The 27,429-nt window shown below is 46.7% G+C and overlaps 10 protein-coding genes across 10 annotated transcripts; 6 read left to right on the top strand and 4 right to left on the bottom strand.

Annotated features, from left to right (window-relative positions):
• The first annotated feature begins 1,604 nt into the window (after positions 1-1,604).
• Positions 1,605-3,226, top strand: BO87DRAFT_198021 (uncharacterized protein). Its single transcript, XM_025618526.1, has 4 exons — positions 1,605-2,049; positions 2,105-2,668; positions 2,726-2,920; positions 2,970-3,226. Exons 1-4 carry the CDS (start codon positions 1,886-1,888, stop codon positions 3,055-3,057), a joined length of 1,011 nt encoding a protein of 336 aa, XP_025474588.1. The 5' UTR covers positions 1,605-1,885; the 3' UTR covers positions 3,058-3,226.
• A 3,078-nt stretch (positions 3,227-6,304) lies between these two features.
• Positions 6,305-7,875, bottom strand: BO87DRAFT_419917 (serine hydrolase domain-containing protein; the record flags this gene model as incomplete). The annotated part of the gene is made up of 5 exons (XM_025626974.1): positions 6,305-6,422; positions 6,482-6,757; positions 6,812-6,889; positions 6,962-7,393; positions 7,476-7,875. The coding sequence occupies 5 exons, from the start codon at positions 7,873-7,875 to the stop codon at positions 6,337-6,339; spliced, it is 1,272 nt and encodes a 423-aa protein (XP_025474587.1). The 3' UTR covers positions 6,305-6,336.
• Positions 7,876-8,172: 297 nt separating this feature from the next.
• BO87DRAFT_410793 (acetate--CoA ligase) lies at positions 8,173-10,444 on the top strand (the record flags this gene model as incomplete). Its single annotated transcript, XM_025626374.1, has 6 exons — positions 8,173-8,856; positions 8,930-9,415; positions 9,482-9,742; positions 9,801-9,930; positions 10,009-10,277; positions 10,326-10,444. The coding sequence occupies 6 exons, from the start codon at positions 8,173-8,175 to the stop codon at positions 10,398-10,400; spliced, it is 1,905 nt and encodes a 634-aa protein (XP_025474586.1). The 3' UTR covers positions 10,401-10,444.
• An 897-nt stretch (positions 10,445-11,341) lies between these two features.
• BO87DRAFT_380840 (uncharacterized protein) lies at positions 11,342-11,964 on the bottom strand. Its single transcript, XM_025624388.1, has one exon. The coding sequence runs from the start codon at positions 11,900-11,902 to the stop codon at positions 11,468-11,470; it is 435 nt and encodes a 144-aa protein (XP_025474585.1). The 5' UTR covers positions 11,903-11,964; the 3' UTR covers positions 11,342-11,467.
• Positions 11,965-12,245: 281 nt separating this feature from the next.
• BO87DRAFT_401666 (flavin monoamine oxidase family protein) lies at positions 12,246-13,978 on the top strand (the record flags this gene model as incomplete). The annotated part of the gene is made up of 6 exons (XM_025625626.1): positions 12,246-12,444; positions 12,502-12,570; positions 12,618-12,764; positions 12,826-13,060; positions 13,108-13,675; positions 13,730-13,978. The coding sequence occupies 6 exons, from the start codon at positions 12,246-12,248 to the stop codon at positions 13,976-13,978; spliced, it is 1,467 nt and encodes a 488-aa protein (XP_025474584.1).
• A 1,839-nt stretch (positions 13,979-15,817) lies between these two features.
• On the top strand, positions 15,818-18,218 carry BO87DRAFT_449482 (uncharacterized protein). The gene is made up of 5 exons (XM_025628360.1): positions 15,818-16,379; positions 16,445-16,834; positions 16,896-17,170; positions 17,224-17,302; positions 17,408-18,218. Exons 1-5 carry the CDS (start codon positions 15,845-15,847, stop codon positions 18,148-18,150), a joined length of 2,022 nt encoding a protein of 673 aa, XP_025474583.1. The 5' UTR covers positions 15,818-15,844; the 3' UTR covers positions 18,151-18,218.
• A 28-nt stretch (positions 18,219-18,246) lies between these two features.
• BO87DRAFT_320609 (amino acid transporter) lies at positions 18,247-20,296 on the bottom strand (the record flags this gene model as incomplete). Its single annotated transcript, XM_025619903.1, has 8 exons — positions 18,247-18,373; positions 18,448-18,803; positions 18,880-18,938; positions 19,011-19,195; positions 19,236-19,551; positions 19,611-19,833; positions 19,908-20,067; positions 20,124-20,296. The coding sequence occupies 8 exons, from the start codon at positions 20,294-20,296 to the stop codon at positions 18,247-18,249; spliced, it is 1,599 nt and encodes a 532-aa protein (XP_025474582.1).
• Positions 20,297-21,038: 742 nt separating this feature from the next.
• Positions 21,039-22,247, bottom strand: BO87DRAFT_401663 (alpha/beta hydrolase; the record flags this gene model as incomplete). Its single annotated transcript, XM_025625625.1, has 3 exons — positions 21,039-21,625; positions 21,703-21,955; positions 22,017-22,247. The coding sequence occupies 3 exons, from the start codon at positions 22,245-22,247 to the stop codon at positions 21,039-21,041; spliced, it is 1,071 nt and encodes a 356-aa protein (XP_025474581.1).
• Positions 22,248-23,826: 1,579 nt separating this feature from the next.
• Positions 23,827-24,030, top strand: BO87DRAFT_320588 (uncharacterized protein; the record flags this gene model as incomplete). The annotated part of the gene is made up of 1 exon (XM_025619902.1): positions 23,827-24,030. A coding segment is annotated over one exon (204 nt), but the record flags the coding sequence as incomplete, so codon positions are not given.
• Positions 24,031-25,899: 1,869 nt separating this feature from the next.
• On the top strand, positions 25,900-26,437 carry BO87DRAFT_401660 (ribonuclease H-like protein; the record flags this gene model as incomplete). Its single annotated transcript, XM_025625624.1, has 2 exons — positions 25,900-25,999; positions 26,064-26,437. 2 exons carry the CDS (start codon positions 25,900-25,902, stop codon positions 26,435-26,437), a joined length of 474 nt encoding a protein of 157 aa, XP_025474579.1.
• Positions 26,438-27,429: the final 992 nt, after the last annotated feature.

The raw sequence follows: 27,429 nt of genomic DNA, 5'->3' as shown, positions 1-27,429 counted from the left end.
ACTCTGTACTTAGAGCGTTGCTATTATTCCCATCACTATCGTCTTCTTGCAGCTTCGTGGCTGTTGGGGTATGTGACGAACTGTAAAATACACGGGCTTTGGTTGTCTGAAGCATATCCCGGAAAATACGCGGTAGTTCTGTTTGGTAACCGCTCACTTTTTCCAGCTGACATCATCAGCAGCAGCAGCAGCAGCAGCAGCATCCGATTCCGACCACGCGGATATGAAAGGATGTCATGTTCATATTTATTCCTATCTGTTGTAAATTACTCAAGATCAGGAGCATCGAACTGATAATATTCCGGATCAGCAAAACACAAAACAACACCCCCTCCGGCGCGACCTTCTTCAGACCCGCGGGCGAGACGCGGTGGGTTCGGGCATTGTTCCAGAGTGGGTAGGGTGCCACGGCATTAGACTCCATCTTTCCTCCCCCCCAAAGCGCCCCGTCGCATCGGTTCGCCCGCTAGTTGCTGGTCATCATGCTGCATGAGGATGTAGAGGTGTATATCAACCAACCAGCTCCTGACCAGATTGGCCTATCGGCAAAATAGAGACGCACGGCTTTGCCTAATCGGTCTTGATTCTTGATTCTAGCGTTTCTGCTACTTCTTTTACTTTACTTCCTTTGTTTCCCGCTCGGATCGTGCTGCTTCCTGCCATGGTAATTGATCGTTGGTTTCTTCACGGAGAACAGGCAGTTGATTTTCGATAGGAGCTGGGTATGGAGTCTTTCTAGTGAGAATAGACTGGGTGGCTATAAGTGGGTGGTGGGGGGAATTAATCCATAGTTTTGACTTTGTTAGTAGAGGCTCCGGTTCATGTCAATGTTTGGTCCGTTGGTGTCCTTAATAAAGCAGAGGTGAAATCTAGAAGGTACATCGCAATGCAGGTATGGGAGAAGAAAGGAAAATAAATATAAAATAAGAGAATAAAAATTAAATAGAGGATAGGGAAATTAAATAAACTGAAAATAACCACAACGGTATAGAAAAGAGTGTCGGGTGAGAAGCCATGTGCCATACTTTGTTACTACTTTAGGCGCCTGCCACTCATACTTTTACTTACTGGCTGTTACTTTACATACAACTTCCTTACCCACCCCCCTCTCGCTCGTCCGGTCCCCCAGAAAGTCTGTTCGGCTTCTATTTGACGTTCGGCTCGCGCTGGTCGTTGCCTTCTTTTTATCTTCCTCTCCTCCCCGTCGCCAGTCAGTCGTGAATCTTCAGTTTTCCACCATCTTGGCCGGTGACTTTTGTTCCGCTCCCAGCGTGCAAATCCACCACCTCCACTGCAACCACCACTGCAACCACTGCAACCCATCCTTTCACAACGTCACCTCCCTTTCCCCTACGTACTTTACACACCTTATACTTTACATCGGACATCTCATCCACGCCCGGTCCACAGGATCTGACCGCCCTTCAGCCAATCACCCGTTGGATTTGCCCCCAGGCTGTTCCAATTCCCTGCGACCCTTCCTGTTGGGTTTTCTCACCCATCTCACCGTCTTGTCGGGTTGTCCCAAGCCTACGGTTACGGTACACGCCCGTGCGACCTGCCATACTTAACCGGTGGCTCCCTCGTTTCCCACCTTATTCCACCCACTTTGTCGTTACCCCCCCCCAATCTGGGTAGTCGCTCTTCGGCGCTTTTGCTTCCCAAGATTCCATCCACCACCGCCATAATTACTCAACACCATCCCTTCCGATTCCAGCTGGTATGAATTAATCGCGCCCACACCAAAAGTGTCTTTACACTGTTCGACCTTTTCCGACACCGCCAAAACCGTCACCCGCCTTGTCGATGTCGTGCGACGCCACACATGATCTGATTCAAATACGACCGGCAAGCAATAATAAAGATCGACTATATTACCGGAGAAATGTCGACTCAACAGGATCCCAACCCTTCCAATGAAGGCAAGCACGAGGGCTTGTCCAAATATGTTAAGCGCATGAAGATGGCTTTGAGGAGGAGCTCGACTGTCCGGACCACCTCGCCCGTCATGCAGAAATCAAGAGAGCCCGAGCCAAGCCAAGCTCCCGCGTATGTTCATCGCCGAGTAATTCTGGTTACTTTGTGGCACTGACTTGCGTTACAGTCCTCAACGTATCCCGCAGGCTCCTACCGTCAAAGCTACACCCGATGCGACCGTTTTCACCAACTGGGGCGCCATTCAAGAAGAGAAGGCACGGGCTCTATTTGCGAAATACGGATTGACCCTTGAGCCTGGAGAATGGAGGTCCCCTAGCGATACGACCGTCCAGCGTGTTGTCAGACCTATCCGGATGCGAGTGCGCCGTACCTGCCATCGCTGCCAGACCACCTTTGGCCCGAACAAAGTTTGCGTCAACTGCCAACACGTCCGCTGCAAGAGCTGCCCTCACCACCCGTCCACCAAGACCAACGACCACCGGGACGACACCCAAGCTGCACTCCAGGCCATTGTCGCGCAGAAACTGCATAAAACTGTCCCTGTGCAGCATAAACCCAAGCAACCTCCTCTTACGCTACCTTCGCGCACCGGCGGCCAAGATGTCATCCACCACCCGACTCGACAACGAATCCGCCATACTTGTCATCAGTGTAGTACTGTGTTCGCTCCGGATGCTACGGAATGCAGTACTTGCCAGCATATTCGGTGCACAATGTGCCCTCGCGACCCGTGCGTCCACCCCAGACCAATTGCATTTGTTGAAGGCGTCTGTACTAATGAACTCAGACCTAAACTCGGCAAATACCCGCATGGCTATCCTGGAGATGCCGATGCTCCCGCAGAACCTCCTGCACGGACGTGGAAGAAGGCGCGGCAGCGAGTACGCTATACATGCCACAAGTGTTCGACATTGTACCGATCGGGAGAGAGGAATTGCTCCGGTTGTGGGCAAGAGAAGGGACCTGAAACAATACGAGATCCGTAAGTCATACATGCTAAGGTGGCCCACGCAGTTACTAATACATCACAGACCTCGCCGAGACAAACCGAAACCGGACCCCGAAATTGTTCGACGGGTTGAAGAGCGATTGGCAAAGGTCAGGATCAGTACTGGGTAGATAGTTGGCTGGTATACAATCAATCTACTTCGTTTTGCAGCGCAAATGGCAAGTCAGGCCTACACTGGCTGCCAAGCTGCGTCTGTTCACTCACCCGACAAGAATAGCAGTTCAGCAAACTTTACCTTTGCAGCTCGAGTGCCACAAGGCACTGAGATGCAACGATGGTTGGCGGACCTAGCATTGTTTGAATCCTGATGTTACTCTGTGGCACCTGATTCTTTCCTGGTTACTCCCTGTTGTGTAATCCTCTTGTTATGCTTAGTTTGGACGCCGTGGCGAACCAGCTGAGCGGTGGCACAATGCCCTGCAAACTAAGCTGAGCAGGAGCCACTAGTCAGCCAGCTGGTCGGGAAAGGCCAAAGCCACGGGTCAACCGGAGCCACTTATGGTCCCAACTTAAATGGCACGGTGGGAATCGGTACGCCCCGCTGCGTATGTTAAATGGCCGTTCTTAACCAATAACCAGCAGCAGTAACGGTATACTCCGTACCCTGGCCTTAGGTTGAGGGATCCAGACCCCCCGATGAAAATGATGGCTGGCGTGGGATCGAGCAAACATCAGCTTGGCCTCCTGAATTCTTCCAGGGAGTACCCAGCTAGCTCCACTGCCCCGCAAGAATGATGTTGACCGGGTCCGGTTCCCGGGCGCTTTGGCGTTGTCTTTCTTCTTCCCCTCCGGCAAGTTGACTGCACATCGCATGATGCACCGGGGGGGGTGGTAAATTCTCCTATAGTAAGTCTGTAACAGTGTGTGTGACAGCAAAGCTCTCTTGGCTTGATTGGAATTGTCAATTGGGCAGGAAGTACTTTTCCCTGTCCAACTCCCGGTGACTTGGTTATCCTCTTCCGAGCACTGTGCATATGGATTGAATGGATGGATGCAGACACTGCCCACATCACATCCCTCACGCGGTGTGTCTATCTACTAACTACTAACCTAATACTTCATCAAGTTGATCCAATTTCCCGGTCCCAGCAAACCGGAAACCCGATAAATCAAAAAATTTAAATCGCCCCTACGCACTAAAATAAATTATTCGATACGTACGTACTGCCAATGAGGCTGGCGATGTGTTACCCCTGACTCGCGCAGATACGGAGTAGATTTTTTTTTTTTTTTTTGGTGTCGATTGTGCAAACGCCGACCAAATCCCGTAAGGAGAGGAGGACTCGGCCGGATAGCGGATGTTCATGTTCATGCACGGATCATTCATGGACGTTTGGTGGGATGGTAAGTAGTAGTGTGGTGCTAGTTAGTAGTACTTAGGTACTAGGTAGGCTGTTGGAGGGGAGGGGTTATAGTGCTTATGTTATGAATATTATTCATTTCGTTAATTAATGTGAGGAGATTTCAGCTATTCTACAGTTGTGTACTGTGTACAGTGTACACAGTAGGAAGGATGGAAGGAAGGAAGTGGGTCTTGGCACTCACTCACCTCTGTAGATGGATAGATAGATAGATACTGTGTAACTTACTTATCTTACCGCAAGACAAAGAAATTTATGTATGTATAGGTACTTCTTCTCTTTAGGTAGGATACTATCATCATATTGAACCAGGAATAGGGTGTACTATTTATTCCCCACAAAAATGCAGGCAGACGGTAGTCTCGCTGTGCCAAGGACCCAATGCGGAATGCCGATGCATAAGACGGTATTTAAGTTACCGGGATGGATGAGTCCAAAGTGGTGGAATTACTGTAAGTAAGTGACCCGTTGGGTTGGGTTGTTGGCGTGGTGTGGCGTGTAATGTGGTGTGGTGTGAGTGGTGTGAGTGAGGGGGTGTTGTGCCACCAGCAGCAGCAGAGCACTGGTCTGGTCTACTACGTATAGGTTATATTCCGGGTTTTATTATTAATACTTAGCCGTAGACATACGTGTGAATTTTCAATTCATTTTGAGGAAGATGGGTTGTATGGAAATGTGTATTTTCAAATCAAGTAGGGATTGATGTTGTTTTTGCATTATTTGACATTGACATTGACATTGACTCATAGATTATACTAGTACAATTCTATACAAATTGTACCATTGCTTTACCTTTCCTCATCTTCCTAAATACTAGTAGGTAATAAGTACCAGGTAACCCAAAACTCCAAATCAATCACGATCCAGCTGTCATATCCTCCCCCCCACACCCACCCTACTGTATACCCTCCCTTCCCAAAAAGGTAACAGACTACCAGCCGTTACGCTTACCCCGAACAGGATAAATCCCCAATGCTGATCTTCCCTCCACTCCCACTCCCCATTCTCTTTCCCCATTCTTCCTTCTTCTCCGATATTAACATGACATGTCATGACTCGTTAGAGTCCCTGGGAGGAGACAGAATACTTCTCTAGTGTTAATAGCGATTTGGCGATCTACGCTATTGCTGATACCTAAAGTACTTAGTACTTAGAGTTAGGATAGCAATTTGAAGATACTTTCTCTAATAGAGAAATGCTAAATCAGATTATTAGGTCAATAGCAGCTAAGATTATTTATATATTAAGATTCTTAATTTTCAATATGAACCTCTTTAAACCTGTACACATGTATGGAATGGATTTATTTATTCTAATAAATGTTCAGAACTAGTTTAATAAAAAGATTAGAGCAAGTATAGCTGTTTTCGATTTGATGGAGAATATCATACTGCTGGGACAGGTTTCTGAGATAGTGGCTGAGAAAAGTCACTGTCGCGTTTAGTGATGATATTAATGCTGTATAGAGTTGGTTTGTTAGCTTGATGGATGATAAAGCATTGTGTTTCCAGATCTGTAAAAGCTTTTTTAGGTTGTCAAATAAAAGTGCTCGCGGTGTAGCACAACTACTACTAGTAGTGCTTATTTACATCCCGTGGGAATATATACTATCAACTTATGCTGGGATATCAAGTTGAAAGTACTGTTCTATTGAGTTAATAAAGCCCTTTGTAGATAGTATAAGTAGAAAACAGCTGGCTTGTTTGAGTACTAGCTATATAAAAGCTTCACCTTTGCTATCAGAAACTGCAATACATTGTTTCTCATTCACCAATATTGTGATGGTACGTACTACTAAGTAGCACTAGAAGAATACATCGTTTCAAGGTAGACAAACATAATTACGTCAATCAGAGGCTGGAACCGAGAAATACCTATTTACTCCAACTATGAATTCAGCTTGAAAGTTATTTTATCCTTGAATGTACTTTGTCGCGAGCCTACTCTGACCATCGACTTCAATAGGATAACATGAGTAAAAACAGCGATTAGTGTCCATGCATCAAAGTATTCAAAACAGGCACCTTATCAATGGCACCCGCCATCTTCTTTGTTAGAAAGCCCGTTATAGATAATCTTCTCCACACTTTCAGAACAATTGATGACCTCAAGATCTAATAGTCAACCTTTAGTATATAAGGTTCTAGCTCGCCTGAAATAGTCTGTCACTTACCTCCATAAGGAAGAATCTGAGATGCGACAATGCCGCCGATTCCATTTGTACGATCGGCAAACCAGAAGAGATTTGCTAGTCCCTCCCAAGAACCTGATTCTGCAGCCCTTCCAGTGGGCCTTTCGGTGTGGCTTAATGAGAAGGATAGGCCCCAGCCCTCTGTGAGGTCTTCTGAACAGGGGATTAGCGGACAAGGGTTCGCGAGTTCCGGTTTACCCGACGGTGTGTACTCATTGCAGTATCGTGGCATTGTGGGGATTTGGTCTGTGAACATTTCTATGAACATTCGGTTAGTAGATAGGACTAGACATGGAGAAATCCTAATCCTACCTTCTACTGTTTCCGAAGTAACAATTTTTGCGCCTGTATGAGGGCTTGTTCCATCGTTAAGAAGTGCTGCGACGATTCCTATTTGAGGGGACAGGCATACACGGTAAGCCCCCAGCAACGCCCAAGTCGAAAAGGAGTAGAGATACGTACTGCAGAACTCGAGTGGTTTCTCGAAACAACCCGCTCCTCCCATGCAAAAGCGGTCTTCCTCTCCGCCTGGATTTGGAGGGAGTAACGGATATCTATAGAGGTGATCCCTGACGCTCAACGTCCCATCCTTGGCCCGTTGATGCATAGCAGCCAGAGAAAGTTTCATTTCAGTCGTGGGAAAGAAGCTGATGTCTTTGATACCCAGCGGCTGGTAAATAAATAATTGAAAATAGTCCTCGAGCGATAAACCAGAGGCTCGTTCGACAATAACGCCGGCCCAATCTAAACCAACTCCGTACTGGAATCTCCTACCAGGCTGATTGATTAACGGGCGATGAAGCACATCACCCACATTGCCGGAAAAGTCATCGAGCCCGACTGGCCGTGACCAGTCACGTAATTTGAGATCTTCAAAAGCATATCCAAAACCAGCTGTCGGAATCATGATGAAAATGTTAGCGGGAGTTTGTCAATGGGAGAAATGGAAGAAATGGAAGAAATGATCTTATCCTACATGTATGATTCAGAAGCATTCGCAGAGTAATGCTCCGTTGCTTCGGCACCAAGTGAAACTTGCCGTCTGCAGTACGTTCAAGCACTTGAACATTTCTGAGCTCGGGTGCAAGTGACTCAAGCTGAGCACTATTGTCTAGCTCGAGTGTTCCGCGCTCTACCAGCTGCATGCATGCAATGCTGGTGACGAGCTTAGTGCAGGATGCAAGCCAAAATATGGTGTCCATGGTCATAGGAGAGTTCCCATCCAGAGATGTTTTGCCAGAAGCATGACTGAAAATCGTGTTTCCAGCCCTGTTCACAGCACAGTATACAAGCCCGGGGATTTGTGGGGAGACACCATCGGTTCGACTGTCTATTTCGGCGCGAGCAGCAACATCAGCGGCTGCCAAAAGTTGCATGGCTACTATTGACGAGATTGAGTCTCCGAATGGGATTACTGTGGCATGCTCTTCTTTGAGGGATGTTCCTGCCGGATGGAGAGTACAAGTTATCCTCAATTGTGAGTGCGTGACTCCCGAACAAAATATACCTAATGAGGAAGGTGGGCCGGCAGTCACATCATTCCCGTTTTAGTCTGTGCCAAAGGCTTCCGATGAGGATATAGAAATCGTAAGGTGAGGCTGATAATCGCGAATATAAATTCCTTTATCTCAACTGTCAGTGAACTGACGTTAACTACCTTCATTTATCGAAACATGGCCTCCGACGTCATGACTGTCGCCTTCGAATGGCGGGAAAGACATCCCAGCCAACCAAACCTTGACAATATGCTCCAATACCATGATCTTTACAAGCAGTCCATCGAATCACCGTCGCAATTCTGGTCAAACCAGGCCCGTGAGCTTCTGTGGTTTACTCAAGATTTTCATACCCCTCATATTGGTTCATTTGAGGACGGGTATAACGCCTGGTTCCTTGGAGGCCAACTAAATGCTTCCTTCAACTGCATTGATCGACATATGACAGACGATCCGGACCGCGTTGCCATCATATACGAGCCAGACGACCCTAACCAGGTTGTTAAACGAGTGACATACAGAGAGCTCCTCGGCCATGTCTCAAAACTGGCTGGTTTCCTGCGTTCTCAAGGAGTGAAAAAGGGCGACATCGTCACAATATACATGTCAATGGTCGCGGAGGTTATCTATTCCCTCCTCGCCTGTGCTCGGATTGGAGCCATTCATTCAGTTGTTTTTGCAGGATTCTCAGCGGGGGCCTTACGGGACCGCATCGTAGATGCCAATTCAAAGATCGTTATAACAGCTGATGAAGGCCGCCGCGGTGGAAAATCGATTCCAACAAAGCACATTGTTGATGAAGCACTCAAGGACTGCCCTTGTGTTTCAACTGTATTAATCTACGAGCGGACGGGTAGCCAAGTGCCTTGAATCACTGACAGAGATTTCTGGTGGAATGAAGAGCTTCAAAAATTCCCTACGTATATCTCGCCAGAAACCTATGGACTCGGAAGACTACCTCTTCATGCTTTATACGTCCGGTTCAACTGGAAAACCTAAAGGTGTCCTTCATAGCACGGCAGGATATCTATTAGGGGCTGCAGTGACGGGGAAATACGTTTTCGACGTTCACAAAGACGACATATTCTTTTGTGCTGGAGATATTGGATGGATCACTGGCCACACATACGTGGCATACGCGCCTTTATTGCTCGGCTGCACGACAGTTATGTTCGAAGGAACCCCTGCCTATCCAAGCAACACGCGATACTGGGAGATAATTGCCAAGCATGCCGTGACACATTTTTATGCTGCACCCACAGCCCTACGGTTGTTGAAGAGGTCAGTCAGCAAGGAAGATGTGGCAGGATTTGACACGTCGTCATTGCGCGTACTTGGGTCAGTTGGCGAGCCAATTGCTCCTGAGGTCTGGAAATGGTACTCTGACTTCATGGGAAATGATAAGGCTTATATTACCGATGTGAGTTCTGGCCCCCTAAATCTAATTGTAATTTGCGACTGTATTCTGACAGCATGCTACTTTCAGACATACTGGCAAACTGAAACAGGCTCCCACATCATAGCAGCCATGGCTGGTGTCACTCCAGTGAAACCAGGGAGCGCCTCCCTACCGTGTTTTGGGATTGACGCAGCTATTCTTGACCCGGTAAGCGGAAAGGAACTAGAGGGGTACTCGGTGGAGGGTGTTCTGGCTATTAAGCAGCCTTGGCCTAGTATGGCCCGAACCATTCGTGGGGACCACAGGCGATACATGGAGAGCTATCTTGACGTTTACAAGGGTTACTATGTACATGAATACTCACAGATAATCGGGACGTCAAGAATGTTACTAATGAGTTTCAAAGTTCACCGGAGACGGCGCGTTTCGTGATTTCGACGGCCACTTGTGGATTAGAGGCCGTATCGACGATGTTATCAATGTCTCTGGCCACCGGTTGTCCACGTCAGAGATCGAAAGTGCAGCTATCGAACACGGTAAGTGACTCACAACCCATACGTTGGTAAAATAAGTGGACGCAATGCCAGCAGGCAACTGATGGATCATTGGTCCAGGAGCTGTGGCGGAAATCGCTGTAATCGGTGTCGCGGATGACCTGACAGGCCAAGCAATCAATGCATTCGTGTCGCTCAAGACCTTAGACAAACCACCAGAAATTGAGAACGAATTAGTGCTACAGATTAGACGATCGATTGGTCCCTTTGCTGTCCCAAAGAAGGTGATCATTGTTCGCGAGCTTCCGAAGACAAGAAGCGGCAAAATTGTTCGCCGTATCCTGAGGAAGATAGCGAGTGGCGATACTGATTTTGGCGATACCTCAACGGTATGTTCAGTTGAATACTATTTCCGGTGAAGGTGCTAACATGTCCAGCTGGCTGATCCGGGAATTGTCAACGACGTTATTCAAGCTTTTTCTCGGGGCGTGAAGAGGGCGCCTCGTCCTTGACGGCTATAGGAAGAGAAGACGCTGTTCGAAAACTCCGACACGAGGGTGTTAATGTTTCGTATAGAAATTTCATCTTATAAGAAGACTGCTGTAAAGGGCGATCGTTAACGATCCTGAATTTACCTCACTACAGACTAGATCAGTCTACCTCAGTATCATAAAAAGGCTTTGCCGATCATTGAATACATCTCTCTTCAACCCCCCCGCCTCCTCCCAAAGATGAAAAAAGAAAAATAATTATAAAACAACCAGAGTTAGGAATGTAAATAGACCAGGACATTAGAAAAGGTATGTATATGAGTTAGATAAATTATGTATTGAAAATATACATTTTGTATACCAGCTTTAGTAAATAAGTTTATATTATTATGAATTTACTTGAACTTCTTAATAATTATATATAATGTCCAGCGGGAAGCTTTAAGAATATTTTATTCTATTTATAGAATTCTTATACTAGATATTTTATCTTATTTAAAAATCTTTTAAATAATTATTATATTAGCTTACTGCTACTGAGATAGATAAATTTGAATAAGTTTTGTGAAGGAATTAGATTCTAATTTATTCAGATATAGTAAATTACCATGCCAAAAACTGTAAAATCTAATCTAATATAATCGCTTAAAATATAGATTAATAACATAAAGATAAAGCTAATCCTGCAGGAGCAGGTAATTTAGTGTTTTCTTTAAAGGGCATTAACACTAAAAATAGAGGTTTAGCTAATAGCTATGAGGCTACCATCTTCTTCCATTCTATGCCTGTGTGCTGTATGTCACTGGGCGATCCAAATTCGATCTTGTCTCTCAAGATTACACTCCATCCCCTCTTCAACTTTATACAACTGTCTCAAGATGCTCGAACTTTTAAATCATTCCAGACTAGAATGTAATGGTATCACCTAACTAGGATTAGAGCTCAATAACATAACGGACGGTTACAGTAGTGATGGAATAAAGAAGTGAGCACCTGCAGAGCCAAACCACAAGCCCACCTCTTCCTGCAACGTTTATTGCCGGAATAGAGAAGCAACTGGAGCCTTCACCCGCATCCCACCACCAAACTCAGGCATCATTAAACAGCACTGCCTCCGCAACAATCTCCGCACGCATACCAGGCACATTTATCTCCTTCACAATAGCAGTAGCCCAAGTAGGGGTAGCATCGGGAAACCTCTGATGGAAAATACGCTGCATGACAGCTTCATCCTGGGCGCTTGTCAAATAGCTGACGAATTTATACGCCTGGCAGAGTCCGGTTGTGATTCCCGCATGCTTCAATGCTTCATCGAGACAGTTGAATATAGCTTCGAACTCGGCTTCAGGGGAACTGTTGACGAGAGCACCGGTTTTCAAATCGAGACCGATATGGCCGGTAGTGAAGACGAGGGAGGTTGTGGGTGAGACGGGCACGGTGGCGGTTGTTGAGAGGGAGGAGGGCTTGAGGCAGTCTCCTACTGGACCTGGGAGGTTTTTGTATGTAATTGTTGGAGAGGACATTCTAGTTGAATGATGGGATGATGTTGGGTACCGTTGTTGTGAGACTTGTATATATAGTTAAGGGGGAACTGATGAATAGTATATGAAACGTAGGCATGGGAAGAGCAACACGTTGAATTGATATATACATATGACATCTACCACAAGGCTACTAGAATATGGTATATAATACAAAAGATACAGTTGTACCAGTCTCGGTTGCCTCTTTGGGTAAAAAACCAAGAAAATGACAGCTAAGGATTAAAATAAGTTACTCGCCCGTGTGGATCTTCCGCTTGCCATCCCCAAGTGCAATTCGACACATAGTATAGCACTTCTCTTGGTTCTAACATCCCTAGCCACTATGTCGTTCCCAGTAAGGAAAACCCAAGATGGATATTCTTGGACCCGTGCGACGGGAATGCGAAAAGGGGACCTTGTCTGTAGAGGCGTGGTGGAGCCTCGATACAAGAAAATCACTCCCGCCGGGCACAGTTACAATGCAATTGTTATTGGCGCGGGCTATGCCGGTCTTATGGCTGCTCGTGACTTGACAGACCGTGGTATGTTCAAGGTGAATGCAGGCTCTCTGTGAGAGGTCAGAACTAATGTTGTGATAGGCCATTCGGTGCTAATGCTCGAGGCCCGCGACCGGGTTGGCGGTCGCACGTATACAGTGGAAGCAGATGGTAAATATAACTAGCTGGTGTCAACTTATAGGGCTGACTGCAGACAGGAATAAAGTACGAAATGGGTGGAACTTGGGTCACCCATCATATGGCCTACTTGTTCAAGGAGATGGTTAGGTACAAAATGGATCGTGATCTTCTCCTGACCCACCACCGCGAGTATGAGAATGACTACTACACTCTGAATGTCCCAGGTACTTTCTAAATTCTGTCTAGTGATTGTTTTGGATGGCAATGACTTACATGTTGACGTAGGTGCTGCTCCCCGCAAATTAACCCACGAAGAAGGGGGAAAGATCGCTTCCCGAGCATGGGACATCTATGTCAACGTGGATGGCGCAAACTGTCGTCGGATCTGCCCGCTGCCACACGCACAGCTAGAGAACATCATCACAGACCGAAAGGAGGTTGAGCTCTACGATAAAATCTCCTGCCGTGACCGCTTCGAGAAAATCAAACACTTGCTCACGGCCGAGGAAGCCGGGGTTCGGTTGCCATGCTCCTTCACATCTCGGGTGGGAGCATGGAAAACTCTAGTCTGTGGGATATGATTCGCTCTCATGCTCTCATGTCGCATAATTCTGAGAATTTTGGGCCCATTTGGACGACCTTTAAGCTCCGTGAGGGCCAGTCAGAGCTGGCGAAGCGAATGTTCGACGACGCTGTGGCTCATGGGCTTGATTATTCTTTCCAGACTCCGGTACAAGCGATACGTGACAATGGGAACGTAGTTGAAGTGCAGACAACTGCTGGAACGGTCTACCGGGCGCAGCGACTCGTGTCCACTATTCCTCTCAACGTCCTTCATACTATTCAGTTCAGCCCCCCGTTGTCTTCCAAGCGAAGGGAAGCTCTTGAAATTGGACATGTCAACTTCATGACCAAGATCCATGCAGAGGTGGAAGGCTCAGGTCTGGCATCTTGGAACGGAATGCGGTATCCCAATCTGCTCATGTTTGGCTACGGCGATGGGGTTACCGAGAACGGAAATGCACATATTGTTGGTTTTGGAAAGGATGAGAGGGCAAACTACGTCCCCGAGCGTGAGCCTGAGCGGACTGTTGACGCATTCAAGAACCTACATCCAATGGAAGTGAAAAAGATGGTGAGTGAAGATCTTGTCTCGACATTAATCTACCACATGGCTAATGCTGGTCAGATATTCCACAATTGGATTACGGATCCTTGGTCGTTGGGTGGACCAGCCTGGTGGCGGCCAGAATATATGACAAAGTACCAGGAAGAATTACAGAGTCGTCATGGGAATGTGCTTTTCGCTTCGGCAGACTGGGCTCATGGTTGGAGAGCCGCGATTGACGGGGCTTTGGAGCAGGGCTGTTTAGCAGCGCAGGACATCGCCGCGAAGATCGAGCCAAAAGCCAAGACCACTATCAAGGCTAAATTCTAGACGAGATATGGGCGGGTGTTTTTCGACTCATTTCCAGCGAGGGCGGTTATCCACCCCCTCATGCGAAGGCTCATCCCATATCGTCCCGCTTTCCTATAAATATTGACCCAATTACGGAGTAGTAATCCAACCTTTATTTACCAATAAGCATTCCTCGGTAGCCATCTTGATTGCAAATGTGAGAGGACATTCTTACCACACAACCGACGGGATTTTCCCGGCTTGATTGCCATCCATGGCAAATTGGCGGATCCCTAGCATCGGAATTGACCGGTTGTCCAGATCGTATCAATATGAGGCCTAGCTCAACAAACAAGCAAAACACCCTAATTACCTCGGCATAAGGCAACGGCCAGACAGGAATTCAACAAAAGTAGGATTCACCTATTCTACCGTAAGTTATACCCTAACCGGAAGGCGGGGGGAAGATGCGACTCTACTGCTCGCTGAAACTTCGGGGCTGGCATTATTACCCGAATAGGCAGCCAAGGCAGCGACCCTCTTCAGTTGCCTGGATTGGTTGCATCGATATAAAGCGGGATGGACCATAAGCTACCTTTGATTATTCCTTGCTGAATACTTATCTGGCACCTTCTTTACCTTGCTTATCTTTGATTCTTCTCTCACAACTATTTCATATCCGACCATCCTTAGTGGCTATTCGAAATGGCGGCAACAGAAAAGCGCCCCGAGATTATCGAACTATCCCGTGGATTGCGGGGTATCCCACAATGTGAAGACTACGAGCGCATGATTTCAGGCATGATGTAGGTTAACTCCTATACTGGTAAAACACAGAGCCGGGGATATAGTGATGCTTAAAGACGAATGTCAGGTACAACCCGAATAAACCAGAATTGCTCGAAGCACGTCATCGTTGCCGCGGTCTGGCCGCAGACTATAATAATCTGGACACAAGGACCGTATCGTACGACCAAATATTCGACAAGAGACTAGAATTACTTCGCAAAGTGGTGGGCAGGGTAGGCGAGGGCACCTTTGTGGAGCCGCCATTTCTGCCAGACTACGGTTGCAATATCATCATTGGAAGCAATTGCTTCATTAACTGGAAGTGAGTACTACTAAGTAGCATACGTGCCGAACCAGAGAGTATCGGCAGGCTGACTGTGTGCTAGTTTGACTGTCCTGGACACAAGTCTTGTTGTTATCGGAGACCGGGTGCAGATCGGAACCAATGTGAGTATTTTCAGCGCTGGTCACGATACGAGCGTACTTTCGCGTCAGAAGTTCGTGGAGTTTGGACATCCGATCTTCATCGAAGATGATTGCTGGATTGGCGGAAACGTGGTGATTCTTCCCGGAGTTCGAATCGGCAAGGGGTCGACGATTGGTGCCGGATCTATCGTAACCAAGGATATTCCACCGTACTCTGTTGCCGTTGGTAGCCCTTGCCGCGTCAGGAAGACCATCCAGTCCCCGGAGGAAGAGGCGCAGGACCCAAATAACCCGTACCGGAACTTGGTTCGTGAGGACCGGTAGGATAGTTTAAAGATAGATAGCCGGTGTTCATGATAATCATGTTATGAATAAATATTGGCTGTCCTGTCATAGCTGGGATATGGAGTGGGGGGTGTAAACTTAGAATCGGGGGCGGGGAGATACGAACTAGGTGTAGTTAGTAGTATCTACACCACAATGAATCTTCGGTTGCTGGCTGAACCAAGTTTGTGGGAAATAGTACATGACTTGTGTGTAGTCATTCCGATATATTCCCGTGAAAGTTCCCGGCACCTCATCGAGCCGGTCTTTCCTACTCTTCATATACAAGAACGGTTTTTCACCCACGCTTGCTTCTTGTTCATCCACACGCTGTTCACACGCCGTATTCCCCTGTCTGCGTACAGAATGCGACCAGACACTATTACTGCCTCTGCCAATCAAGGAAAGAGGACGAACTCCCTTGCATTTGCCCAGTCAGATTGTCATACTTGCACATCAACTGGGGAGCATTGTGATCGCCGCCGTCCGCAATGTTCAACCTGCCTCTCGTTAGGCCGAAAGTGTGGCGGGTTTGCGACTCCTCTATCTTGGGACTCCAGACGGATGTGGACCAAGACTTTTTCAGCAACCCATGATGACACCCCAAGTGGGGAGAATACAAGAAATAATTCTGCTGCATTCGTGACCAGTCAACCGGGCTCGGCCACATCAGGTCTTAAAAGCAATAGTACTATGCCAGCACCGCGTCGGCCCTTCCGTTTCGTCACAGCTGGGTCCAAGCCAAGGAAGCGCCGGAGAACCCGCAACGACGGGGGGACTAGAACGGTAGAGAGCCAAGAAGTGGAGTATCGTGATGAGGCTGTGAAAGGGGTAAGTGAGGAGGACACGTTTAGGACAGGAGATGCCCAATCTGGGGAAGATCTGGCCAACCATGAACCAGGTAAGGGTATTCGGTATGACTGTGACTCTGGGGATAAACTTACAGAAAGTGTTATTTACTATCAGAGATATTCGACGGCAGGCTATGGGAGGACTTCGATTTAATCGACTCCTTCGCGCCGAACATCTTTGAGTCGGTACCACATCTTAATTTTGGTCTACAGGAGCCATTGATGACGGATTCCCCGGGTCTCCCCTCCTTACTAGCCCAATCGAACCCGTTTTCTGGCATTGACGAATTGAATGAATCAATGCCTGCCGAAAACTCACCCCAAGACCAGCTCGTAATCCAGACGCTGGGCTCCACACCTTTTGAGTCTATCCAAAACCTCCGATGTGAGGACCTTGATCTCAATAGCTCGAGGTGTTCCATTCCACAAGGCCCCTCTTCTCTTCCTAGAAAGTCCACAATCTCTGAGCTATCACCGCAGGACCATGATCTCCTTTTGGATATGTGTAAGGCTCTTGGCAGCGCTTTGAGACATACGCCTTGGGGGCTACTAACATTCACCGCTAGACGATTCTGAGTTTTGTGTCTTGCCGTTGACGTCAGATATTTCAGTCAACCCATTTCGCTGTCAGCGCCAGTTACCGCAGGGGTCGCACATACTCTTCCATTCCATATTGGCACTATGTTGCCAGCACTTGAAACGCCTTACGGGCAATTGGTCAGCTGAAGCAGAGGAACATCGGCGCAAGGCTCTTCAGTTGCTTGAAGGGGCGCTGCAGAGCAAACAAGCGAACGATCATTTTCACCTGCTAGAGCCAATACTTATTCTTTTTACGCTTGATGTATGCAACCTGAACCCTGTATTTCGAACCTAGATGTCTAACCACGTATCTAGTGCGCCCTGTCCGCTGCCGGATCGTGGACGACCCACCTCAACCGTGCACATTCGCTCCTTCAAGCATGTGGTGGCCCCAGTGCTCTTACAACGCCTCGAGTACGATCCCAAGTTGGCATGCTGCTCTGGTAAGGACATGCCTCCGCTCCCTGAAAGCCTATAAATAACTAATTACGCATGTGAGATGCGACTCTCGCTCTGATATCCCGACAAGGAACTGTCATGCATCGCTCATACCTAGAATTCCTCGTACGCTGGGAAAAGCAAGACGAATGGTCATTTTTCGACCTAACTGGCTGCCCTCGCGACCTATTCGCCCATCTCTTCTTCTTAACAGAGCTAGCCCGACAAAGTGAAATTGCAATGTCCATGGAATGGCTATCCTTCAACGTCGCACCAGTAATGGACATAGAACAACAACTGATACAGTGGTATAACGAAGAAGGCTCATTTCCAAGACATAAGGAGCAAGAACAGGATGTTTCTGACACCGATATCGAAAAGCAGGACCACGAGCAACGAGACCGGTACCACTGTGCCGAAGCCTGGCGTTGCGCTCTACTTCTATACGTCGAGCGCGTGTTTAAAAGTGACAAGATCAAACGACAGCCAGCCATTAACAGGCTGAGTCGCCGGACTCTAGACCATATTCGATGCTGTCGACGATCATCTCAAACCCAGAAGCAGCTGCTTCTGCCGATCTTCCTGGCGGGAAGTGAAACTTCGGATGAGGAGATGAGGGGGTTTGTTAAGGATTACTGCTCGTATTGGGGTGATAAGAGCCGGTATCATATGTTTCACTCTGTTCCGGCACTGTTGGATGAGATATGGGCTACGAAGAAGTGGTGGGGTGCTGTCATTGATAGTAGGACGAAATCGCCAACACCTGGCCTGGGAAAGGTTCCTGAGCAGTTGCTATTTGGGTGAGATATACAGGGTGAGAACAAAATGCAATTAGAGATCTCCGAAAAATAAGCCAAATTAATAATCTCGATCAAGTCCGTCATTGTTTTGAAGCCATCATCAACCATCCACAGCCTGCGCAGCGTTCAAACTCTCCCAGTTGATTGTTGGACCAGAGAACTTCGTCCGTCGCTCCAACCAACACAGTAAGATAAAGGCAAAGATCCCACAAATAACAATCGAATTGCTAGAAAACAACAGAAATATTAGAGTTAACAAGAAGCCCTTCCTCTAGCAAATTTATTCAAGACAGACACTTACTAATTCATATCGGCAATCGTTGGCGTCCTCATCGTCGGAAAGCAAAAGAACACCCCACTAACAACCAACCATCCCACCGAAAAGAAGTTAACTGCGTACCCCGGAACCCGGCCCAAATTATAATGTCGAGCAGGAAGCCTATCGCGTCCACAGGAAGCCAGGATCCCTTGGGGAACTGTATACGTGATATTCAGCATGAGAATAGCGGTATTGATGATCGAGTTGAATGCTTGTGTGCTGGCGATGTAGAGGAGGCCGTAGACGGCACAGAAGCCGGCGGAGAGTAGCGTTGCTCGAACTGGGATACCTCGTTTCGAGTCGACCTTGGACCAGTGGGTTGAGAAGGGGAGGCCGTTCTGTTAATGTGGATTTGTGGTTAGGTTGATGGTGGTGTTTTGGGAGTAGGATGAGGTGTAGGGAGGTTTGACTCACGTCGCGCGAAAACGCCCATGTCATTCGGCTGCTGGTGATCCATTGGCTGGGGACACACGCTGGGTGATGTAGATGTTAGTGATGTATCGTTTACTGAGAGGAGAATTGTGTGAAGGGATGTGGCTACTTACTGTAGTACAAAATAGTAAGATACGCCTGGAGAACAGCAGCAGCGGCCTTGCTGTTCGTGGCTTGATAGAAGAGCTCCAGACTGGGGAGGAAAGAATTCTGCACACTGTCGATGTCTTGTATAACGCATGTCATTGCAATGATCCAAGGCATGAGGGTGAGCACACCGATGAGAATTGTTAGATTGCTGTTGTAAGACAATTGTTAGGAATGTCACATATATATACCGAGCAGGTAGTATGGGGAGAACGGACATTACAAGTGGAATCCTACGACTCGGTTTCGGGATCTCCTCGGATATATGCACACAGGCTCCTGCTGCAACGAATGCGTATTCTCCGTTCCCTATTCCGAGAAGCCATGCTGGCCCAGGGGCCCAACCGCTTCTAGGCTGGTATTCGACCAGGCTGCTGGGACGGTATGTTCCCTTGCCCATAACGAGGCAGACAATCATGACCAGAAAGAATCCCAGAATCGATAGAAACATGGAGCTCTGGGTCATTGCGTCGACTCGGTGTTGGGGGATAATGAAGATAGGGAGCACTATCGATGTGAGCTTCTTGCTTCCTCTGCCTTGGACCAGTGTTGGTTGTTTATCTCACAAGTAAGGAGAATAACAAGGAGGTAGCATAGATAGACCTGCCACTGTGCGCCCACAAAGCCAGGAATTAAGAATCTACAGATTCCAAAAGCAGAGATGGCCGTGTATATAGTGCCAGAGGCTGTGTTGATCCACCAAGCAATGACGTTGATCATTCCCACAACGTAGGCGGCAAAGTTCTTGAATCGCTTAGGTGCAATGATGTACGTGTAGTGATATTGTCCCTGCTCAAAAGGCGGTATATATTAGTCACTCCGTCCCCAGACGGTCTGTCAATATGTTTCGCGCTTCGACTTACACCAGACGAAGGAAAGGCAGATGCAAGCTCCGCAACACCTTGAAGCATAACCAACTGTGTCAGTGCTGAAAGAAGGGGACTGAAGGTAGCAATCTGGCCTCCCCCATAGCTATACGCTACGCCAAAGCAGGAAGCGTAGGTTAACCAGGAATTGACGATACTTGACAATGAATGAGTTCAAGCGTATCATCATGGATGCAAGCGGGGAGTGCGGACCTAAACGCCAAACCGAGAGCACCAACCCAAGAAAAGGACCGTGTCAACTCTACCTCACGGCCTTGAGCCCGTAGGATAGCTTCATCAAGGTCAAAGGTTTGACCGAGACCCTTGGCATCCCCTTGACTGTCGGGGCATACTTCAAGGTCATGTTGGGGTATATGGTCTTTCATGATACTGATTACTTTGAGAGTGGAGAGGGATACTGAATTGCCGATAGAAATGGAATAGGACCATGCTGTGAGGCACAGACCTATTTATAAGAATGGCTTAAGTACTCTAACTGTTGTAGACATGCTTATTCACCTATCGCGATCAACCCCTTCTATCCCTTGCGCCGAACGAATAGCACTCATTGACGTGACACTAGAAGATAACATATCAGCACATGAAGAGATAAAGAAACCTTGTTATCACAGATTACACATTATCTCTCGCCGGACATTGGACAGTATGAAGATACTCCACCATGCATTACCCCGGATTGCGGAGTAGCAAACAGAATGGTGCAGGGGAAACCATCTATTTGCTAATTAAGTTGCCTTTCCTGGATTGCAGTCCATAATTCTCACCTTCCCAAATAGGTGATTCTGGCTTCGGATCTCCCTGTTCCCGCCCTGCACAGTTATGCTTCGAGCCCTGGAAAAATCCCATTCAGCGGGTAATCAGTAGAGCCTGTTGGAGGCTATGACATGTAGCACATTGGGATAGGGAAATATTAATGTATGTAAGCAATGTCCATGAAGCAGCCTGAAGTAGCCTAGCAGAGGTATTCCTGGCAGAGAAAGTCGAAGATAGCAATGTTAGATCGTTAAACTGTGCGTTTCTCTATTATGGATGCAATGAATTGAAGCTTAGAGAGCCAGCCAGAGTATCAGGCTTGCCAATCCCATTTGAACTCTGACTTATGACAGTTTACAAATGCAGAGTACCATGATTGGAGCCCATCCAAGCTTTCGATATCATTTCCAGCCCCTTCCTCAACCAAGGTGTCTGCAACGTCGCATCAAAATCGAAGCCATGATCACCATTCTGGATATACATGCTCACTTGCCCAGCATTGCCTTTCTCGTGCAACAGCTCCGCAAATCTTCTTGTGCCCGCAGAGGGAACAGCAGAATCCTGCTCCCCGTGGAAAATGAATAATGGAGGCAACTTCAGCCGCCCGACAGCCGCAAGCCTTTCGACTCTTTCTATTGGGAACAACTCCGGATTCTGAGACCCTAAGAATTCCAGTAGACGTCCGTTCTGAAAGACAGCGAATGCTAGCTTCAGTCTCTCGGGGGATTCCGCAGCGGTGACGATTCTTCCTGGTTGGGATGCTCTCAGGGAAGCCACATGTTGCTCAATGATATCATTGGACATGTTCGGAACCCGAAGAATTGGCTTCTGATATGCCTCAGTGTAGAACCTGGCTTTAGGGTCCAAGATCGGGTAGGCCCCAATAACGGCGCGAATTTCCGACGGGTAGGTGAGAGCTAATTGCATAGCCAGATATCCACCTTTTCAACGTCAGTGCGAATTAAAGGTCAGGTATTCTTGACTAGGGGAAGCAGGCGATATAAGCAAGGTGACGTACCTGCGCTCTCTCCCACAATAAGGGTCTTGTCGGTCGCCGGCTTGATATGTGGATAGCCAGCATCCTTGACCGCATGGCTCAGACTGTCGCCCTGCAGCCAGGTCCAGAAGTCGTATATGTCCTCCAGAATATCTTCTCCAATTGCCTCAGGGAGGAGTCGGTAGTTAGGGGATACGATTATGGCTCCATTCTGGGTGGCATAGTCCAAGATCCAGTTTGAAAACCACGGGGGATAGAGACTGGAACCGGTGATCTGCAAGGTAGATAAATCTGTTAGTGAAGAAGAAACGGAAGCAGTAGTAGGATAGCACTACCAAAAATCCCCCGTGGATGCGCACTATGATCGGACATGTCAGCAATCCTCTTTCTGCCGAGAGGGCTCGAGGAATAAGAATGTCGACATCGATCCCTGCACTAGTCTGGCCAAAGGACTTGTACTCAGTGTTAATGATATAGAACGGTTCGTATTTGTTGTATTTAACAGATGAAAGCACTTTAAGAAGATGAGACCAAGGGTCCAGAGTAACGGAAAATGTGTTAATCATAGTCTGTAGTTCTCTTTCCGATACACAAACAGAATATTTGATATATTATTCTATTAATTCCAGATATTCAATAGATAATTTTACTGAAATATTCCCAGACTTCAGTCGTCCAAGTAGATTGCACAGTGGTGCAAGGTCATAGATAATATACACACAAAGACATCCTAAATCTATGCACAGCTGTAGGCGATCGGTTGCGTAGGCGGATCTTGAAATAAGTTGCGAGGTAGCTGGGGTAGATGCAGAACTTATCTCATCCAGTGCAGCTGAATATTATCCGGGGCTCGTACCTCACAAGATAGCTGGGGAGGATATTGGGGAGGTTATTAATAACTTTACAATGGCAGCCAGGAATGCCAAGTCGGCAGGGTTTGATGGGGTATAGATCCACGGAGAAAACAGATGACTAGTTGATTAGTTTATATATAAAACGATGTTAACAGGAGTGACAGTATAGAAAATCACGAGTGATTTTTTTTTTAAAAAAAAGTTCATCGGTCCTGTTATGCAAGCCATCAGTGCGGAGCATACAGCGACTCTATAAAGCCCATAAGGCATTAATTAGAGTATGGCCAAAGATAGCAATGGCAAGCTGATAGAGTGATTCAGATATTTAGCGAGGAAAACTGCCGAATTTAAAATGGTTTATATGGATCTCATTAAAGCTTCCGTTGCTGGGGTGGTGAACTTAGCTATAGACTACAACAAGAATCTATATTCCCTCGAGGCATATTCGAGCGAGCTTGGTTATCGTAGCAGGGATTACAATAGCGAGTCTGCATGCTATAGGAAAGGGTACAGCCAGGGAATATGCGGCCAATCTTGAAAGTAGCTGAAGACGGACGGAAAGGTCACTATGAATGCGCTAGGGGTTGCATCACCAGGGGAGAACCACAATCTTTTTTTGTTTGTCTTGAGAGACTTTTTACTTAGATTTCCATTTTACTTTGTCTTATTTCCAGTGGGCTCCAGTTGCAGATTAACATGCTTGACGCTGACCGTTTGTATGGTCTGTAGGAGAGAGCTGTACAAATGCAGAAGATGTTGAGTCCTCTAAAGCACCATTATCCAGGAAAGCCTAAGATTTGCTATTACACCGCTGGTGGAACTCTCAAGCAGGAGAGCCACAGAACAAACTATAAAAGTTAGCCGGGCTACCTACATATCCTGAAATAGCCAAAGCTTGTAGAGTTACGAGGGCTATAGAATACTTAGTAACCCCAATTTGATTCCGTTTTAAAGAAGCTCCTTTGCCCATGTCTAGGTTATCACTTTTCTCAGCTTTTTGAACCTAGTTGTCTTAGTGATTATTGCCAACCTAGATTATCTCAAGAGTAGTTTTAAGACTCGTTCGTATCCACCAAAGGTTGCTTATAGCATTGGTGTTCGTCCGAAAACATCAGCTGAGTCAAGTTCAATGTCATCTTGCTGCGTGAGGATTTGTACCACCCCTTCGCAGCCAGCTGCTGCCGCCCACGACAGGGGCGTCAGATCCTGGTGATCCTTGGAGTTAATATCGACATCACCGTGCTGTACCAGGAGCTTCACAATCCCTTCGTAACCGTTTCCCGCCGCATAGGATAGTGGTTTCCGACCAGAGTTATCAATGAGGTTAGTATGCACGTCTCCTCGCTGGATCAATATCCTCACAACTGCCTCATATCCTCGCTCGGCCGCCCAAGGTAATGGTGTCTGGTTAGCGCAATCCGGAAAGTCCACCTCAACGTCGTGTCGCGCTAGGAGGAGCTTTACCACCTCTTCAAATCCATTACCAGCAGCGTGAGATAGTGGTGTTCTGCTGCGATGATCCCTAGAATCGGCCTCAACGTCATGTCGTTCCAATAAAAGCTTCACAATGGCTTGGTGTCCGTTGCCAGCCGCATATGAAAGGGGTGTTCGGCTTAGAAGATCCTTCAAGTCAGGTGCTACACCATCATGCCACAGCAGCTGTTTCACGACTGCTTCATGTCCATTCGCAGCTGCATAGGAGAGTGGTGTACGCCCAAAATGATCCGGCATTTTCACCACAACACCGTCTTTGCCTACCAGCTCCCGTACAACGACTTCGTTTCCTCTCATTGCCGCGTGTAATAGGGGGGTACGGCCACTCTTGTCAACTGAATCCATCTGAATGCCCTTTTTAGACAGCAGAGGCATAATTAAGTCGGTCTCCTCCTCTAATATGAGCAGGTGTAGTATATTGTTTCCCAGCTCATCCCGACGTAAAGTATGTCGAGAGGTCACTAACCAAGAGACTTTAGGGTTAGCACGTAGGAAATTCAGTAAATCGTAGGGATCACTGTATGATAATACGTTCAGGATGAGCTCATTAGGAAGCCAAGCCCGATATTCTTGCTGCATAACCCCTCTTTTATAGACGTAGCGTGCCATATTAAAAACAAGATACCTGTGAAGATCGTGGTCATTTGAATACCCACACCTATCTGCCCTAAGCTGATATTTATTCCGTTCTGGTTCGGATTAAATGAAGCTACTTAATTATCTCAATATTATCTGCCTTGCGTAAGCTCTGCTGTGCTTCCTTGATCACTGATACTGCCGCGGCTCGATGTAATCAGTAAATAATTGCTCCACTGAACTAAGTGGAACCTCAGGGTTTCAGGGGCTTACTTCAAATAAGGTTCATAAAAATAGAAAATATATAAAAATAAATGTTTGAAAGAGTGGAAGTAAATATTTAATTAAAAAGAGAAAAATATTAAAAATAAAGTAGTTAGAAAAGCAAAAGCAAAAATAAAAATAAAAATAAAAATAAATATTAGAAAAAACAGAAATGAGAATCAAAACAAAGATGAAAAAGATATATAAAAACAAGTATCTAAAAGAGCGGAAGCAAAGATTAACATAAAGATAGAAGAGACGCGCAAAAGCAAGCGTTTGGAGGAGCGGAATCAAAGATTGAAATAGAGGTGGAAGAGGCACGCAAAAGCCAGGGTTGACTAGTAGTATAATCATCTCGGCCAAGGAGAATCAATATGGTAGGAAAGTAATGATAGTGTGATAGCTGGAAATGGTATTGTATATTATCACTTTACTGATTACTCACTAAGGCATTGGTCTCTTACTTCTCATCCAGTTGATATATACCTCAACAGCATGAAACCGCCTCAATCACAGCATAGATAGCGTTGACAACTAGGTAATTCTCGCAGATCCATGAAAACTATCTATCAGCATTTCTATCCAATAATAGAGCAAAGATACTAACGACAACACAAAGGATATATCGTGGTGTTTGGAAAGACATCGTGACTGGGAGGTAGCAATGGAGACAAAGCAGACGTGAACTCAAGATTACTTATGCATGTTGCATTGCTATCCTGGGACTTGCCAAAAGCCTTGAAGAGAATCTGCTCAGAAACCACAGAGAAAGGTTAGAGCTGAGAGTTAAACACGCATCGTGGGTACAGGGAAACTGCCGGGAACTGCCCATTCAAACACGTGAAGCACCAACTTGCAAAGATCTCATGAAGAACCCATAAAAGCCTCCGGAAATTCAAACTATACAGCCAATGGAAATACCCGCGGAAAGGCACGCTTTGGATATTTGGAGGCGCCTACAAGAAGGCTTGCGTATCCGCAGTAGCCATAGACCGAATCCCACGTCCTTCCCTTGAACAACCATCACACCATGGTTTATATCATGAAAATCTACGTTGACGGTGGCTGTAGAGCTAACGGACAGCCAGGCTCGATCGGGGCGGCGGCCGCTGCTGTCAAGAGCGCGTCCGGTGTATTTCATGGCGAGACAAAAGAAGAATTACCTTTATATCCCACCCCCGACAAATCAACGAGCCGAGATCACATCCATTATCCTTGGTCTAAGGATGGCTCTGGATAAATCTGACCATCTATATTCGCAGCCTCGGCTGGATGTCACGATTTACTCCGACTCGACATATGCAGTTATTTGTATGGAGAAGTGGATTTACAAGTGGATCAGTAACGGATGGATGAACCGTAAAGGAATTGAGGTAGCAAATCGAGATCTCCTTGAGAAAGCAGCGGTTCTCGATGGCCGGCTTAAGGAGAAGGGAGATTTGCAATATGTATGGATTCCAAGAGAGGAGAATCAGTATGTGGATAAGCTGTGCAATGACTTGATGGACACTATATGTTTAGTTGAAAGGCTGTGCAGTAGCCTGAAGAACGTGAGATGTGATGTGTAAAGCTCCCCTTCCAATGACAGCTAGCGGACAGCCTGGAAGTCCGTGTCTAGGAATAGACTCAAAAAAAGTGTTTCATTTATGTTCGAGCAAATCGAATCCACAATGATTGATAGTAGACCGATTTCCTCCAAAACTTCGTGATTTTGGATCTTAACGCAACATGTTACTTCTTTTGGTAGAGCAACCAAAAAAGATATTGTCGACACGAAGGGCGGAATGAGTGTAAGGTGAGTATACGTCCTGACAAAATCCGGTGTATACTTACGGAAGGATTTTTGATAATCTTGTGTAACTTTACTTTAGCATCATGATGTTAACAGTTTTGTAATCAAGAGGACAATTAGTGAGATACTAGCCTCTTACGTCGATCAAGGGGGTAGATAATTCTTGCTTCTTTCAAATTGGCCGACCTTCCGAGTCGTGAAGCGTCATCCTGGTGATGATCATGGCATGCCTTATCTATATAGTACATACATGGAAATACAGTATTCCAAACGGTCCGGTCCGTCGACGACCCGCCGGAGAATTGCGGATATCTACAGAGTATCTTGGTCAATATCCTCATTTCTTTATCTTTTAATCATATGCTACTTAGTGTAGTGTAGTAATAAATCGATTTGCAGTGCTCAAAGTGTATCATGTTTTGTGTGATTCTCACGAGGTTTTTGAGGAAAATAATGCTCTAGTAATAAAATCATATAGAAAAGCAATGGATGAGTTGAGAAGAAACACATGAAAGACAAAGAAAAACCAACTCGATGACAAATTCCCGATCTTTCAATACTTTACACTCATCCAAAGTAAAGCCTTGTCCTGTATATAACCGCGTTCATCCGCCCACTTGCGTCATCCCCAGCCATCATGTTTACTTTTTCTCCGCTTACCCTCGCATAATCACCAGTTGCTTGCTTGCTGCTTGCTGCTTGCTTGAAAGAATCGTCACCGCTCCGGTGGAAGGGTTCTCTTGCAACCACCCTGCCTACCGGAAGTAT

Source organism: Aspergillus neoniger (assembly GCF_003184625.1).
Source record: "Aspergillus neoniger CBS 115656 unplaced genomic scaffold BO87scaffold_54, whole genome shotgun sequence".
In the NCBI taxonomy this organism is placed as follows: domain Eukaryota; kingdom Fungi; phylum Ascomycota; class Eurotiomycetes; order Eurotiales; family Aspergillaceae; genus Aspergillus; species Aspergillus neoniger.
This window is presented reverse-complemented; position numbering and strand designations above follow the sequence as displayed.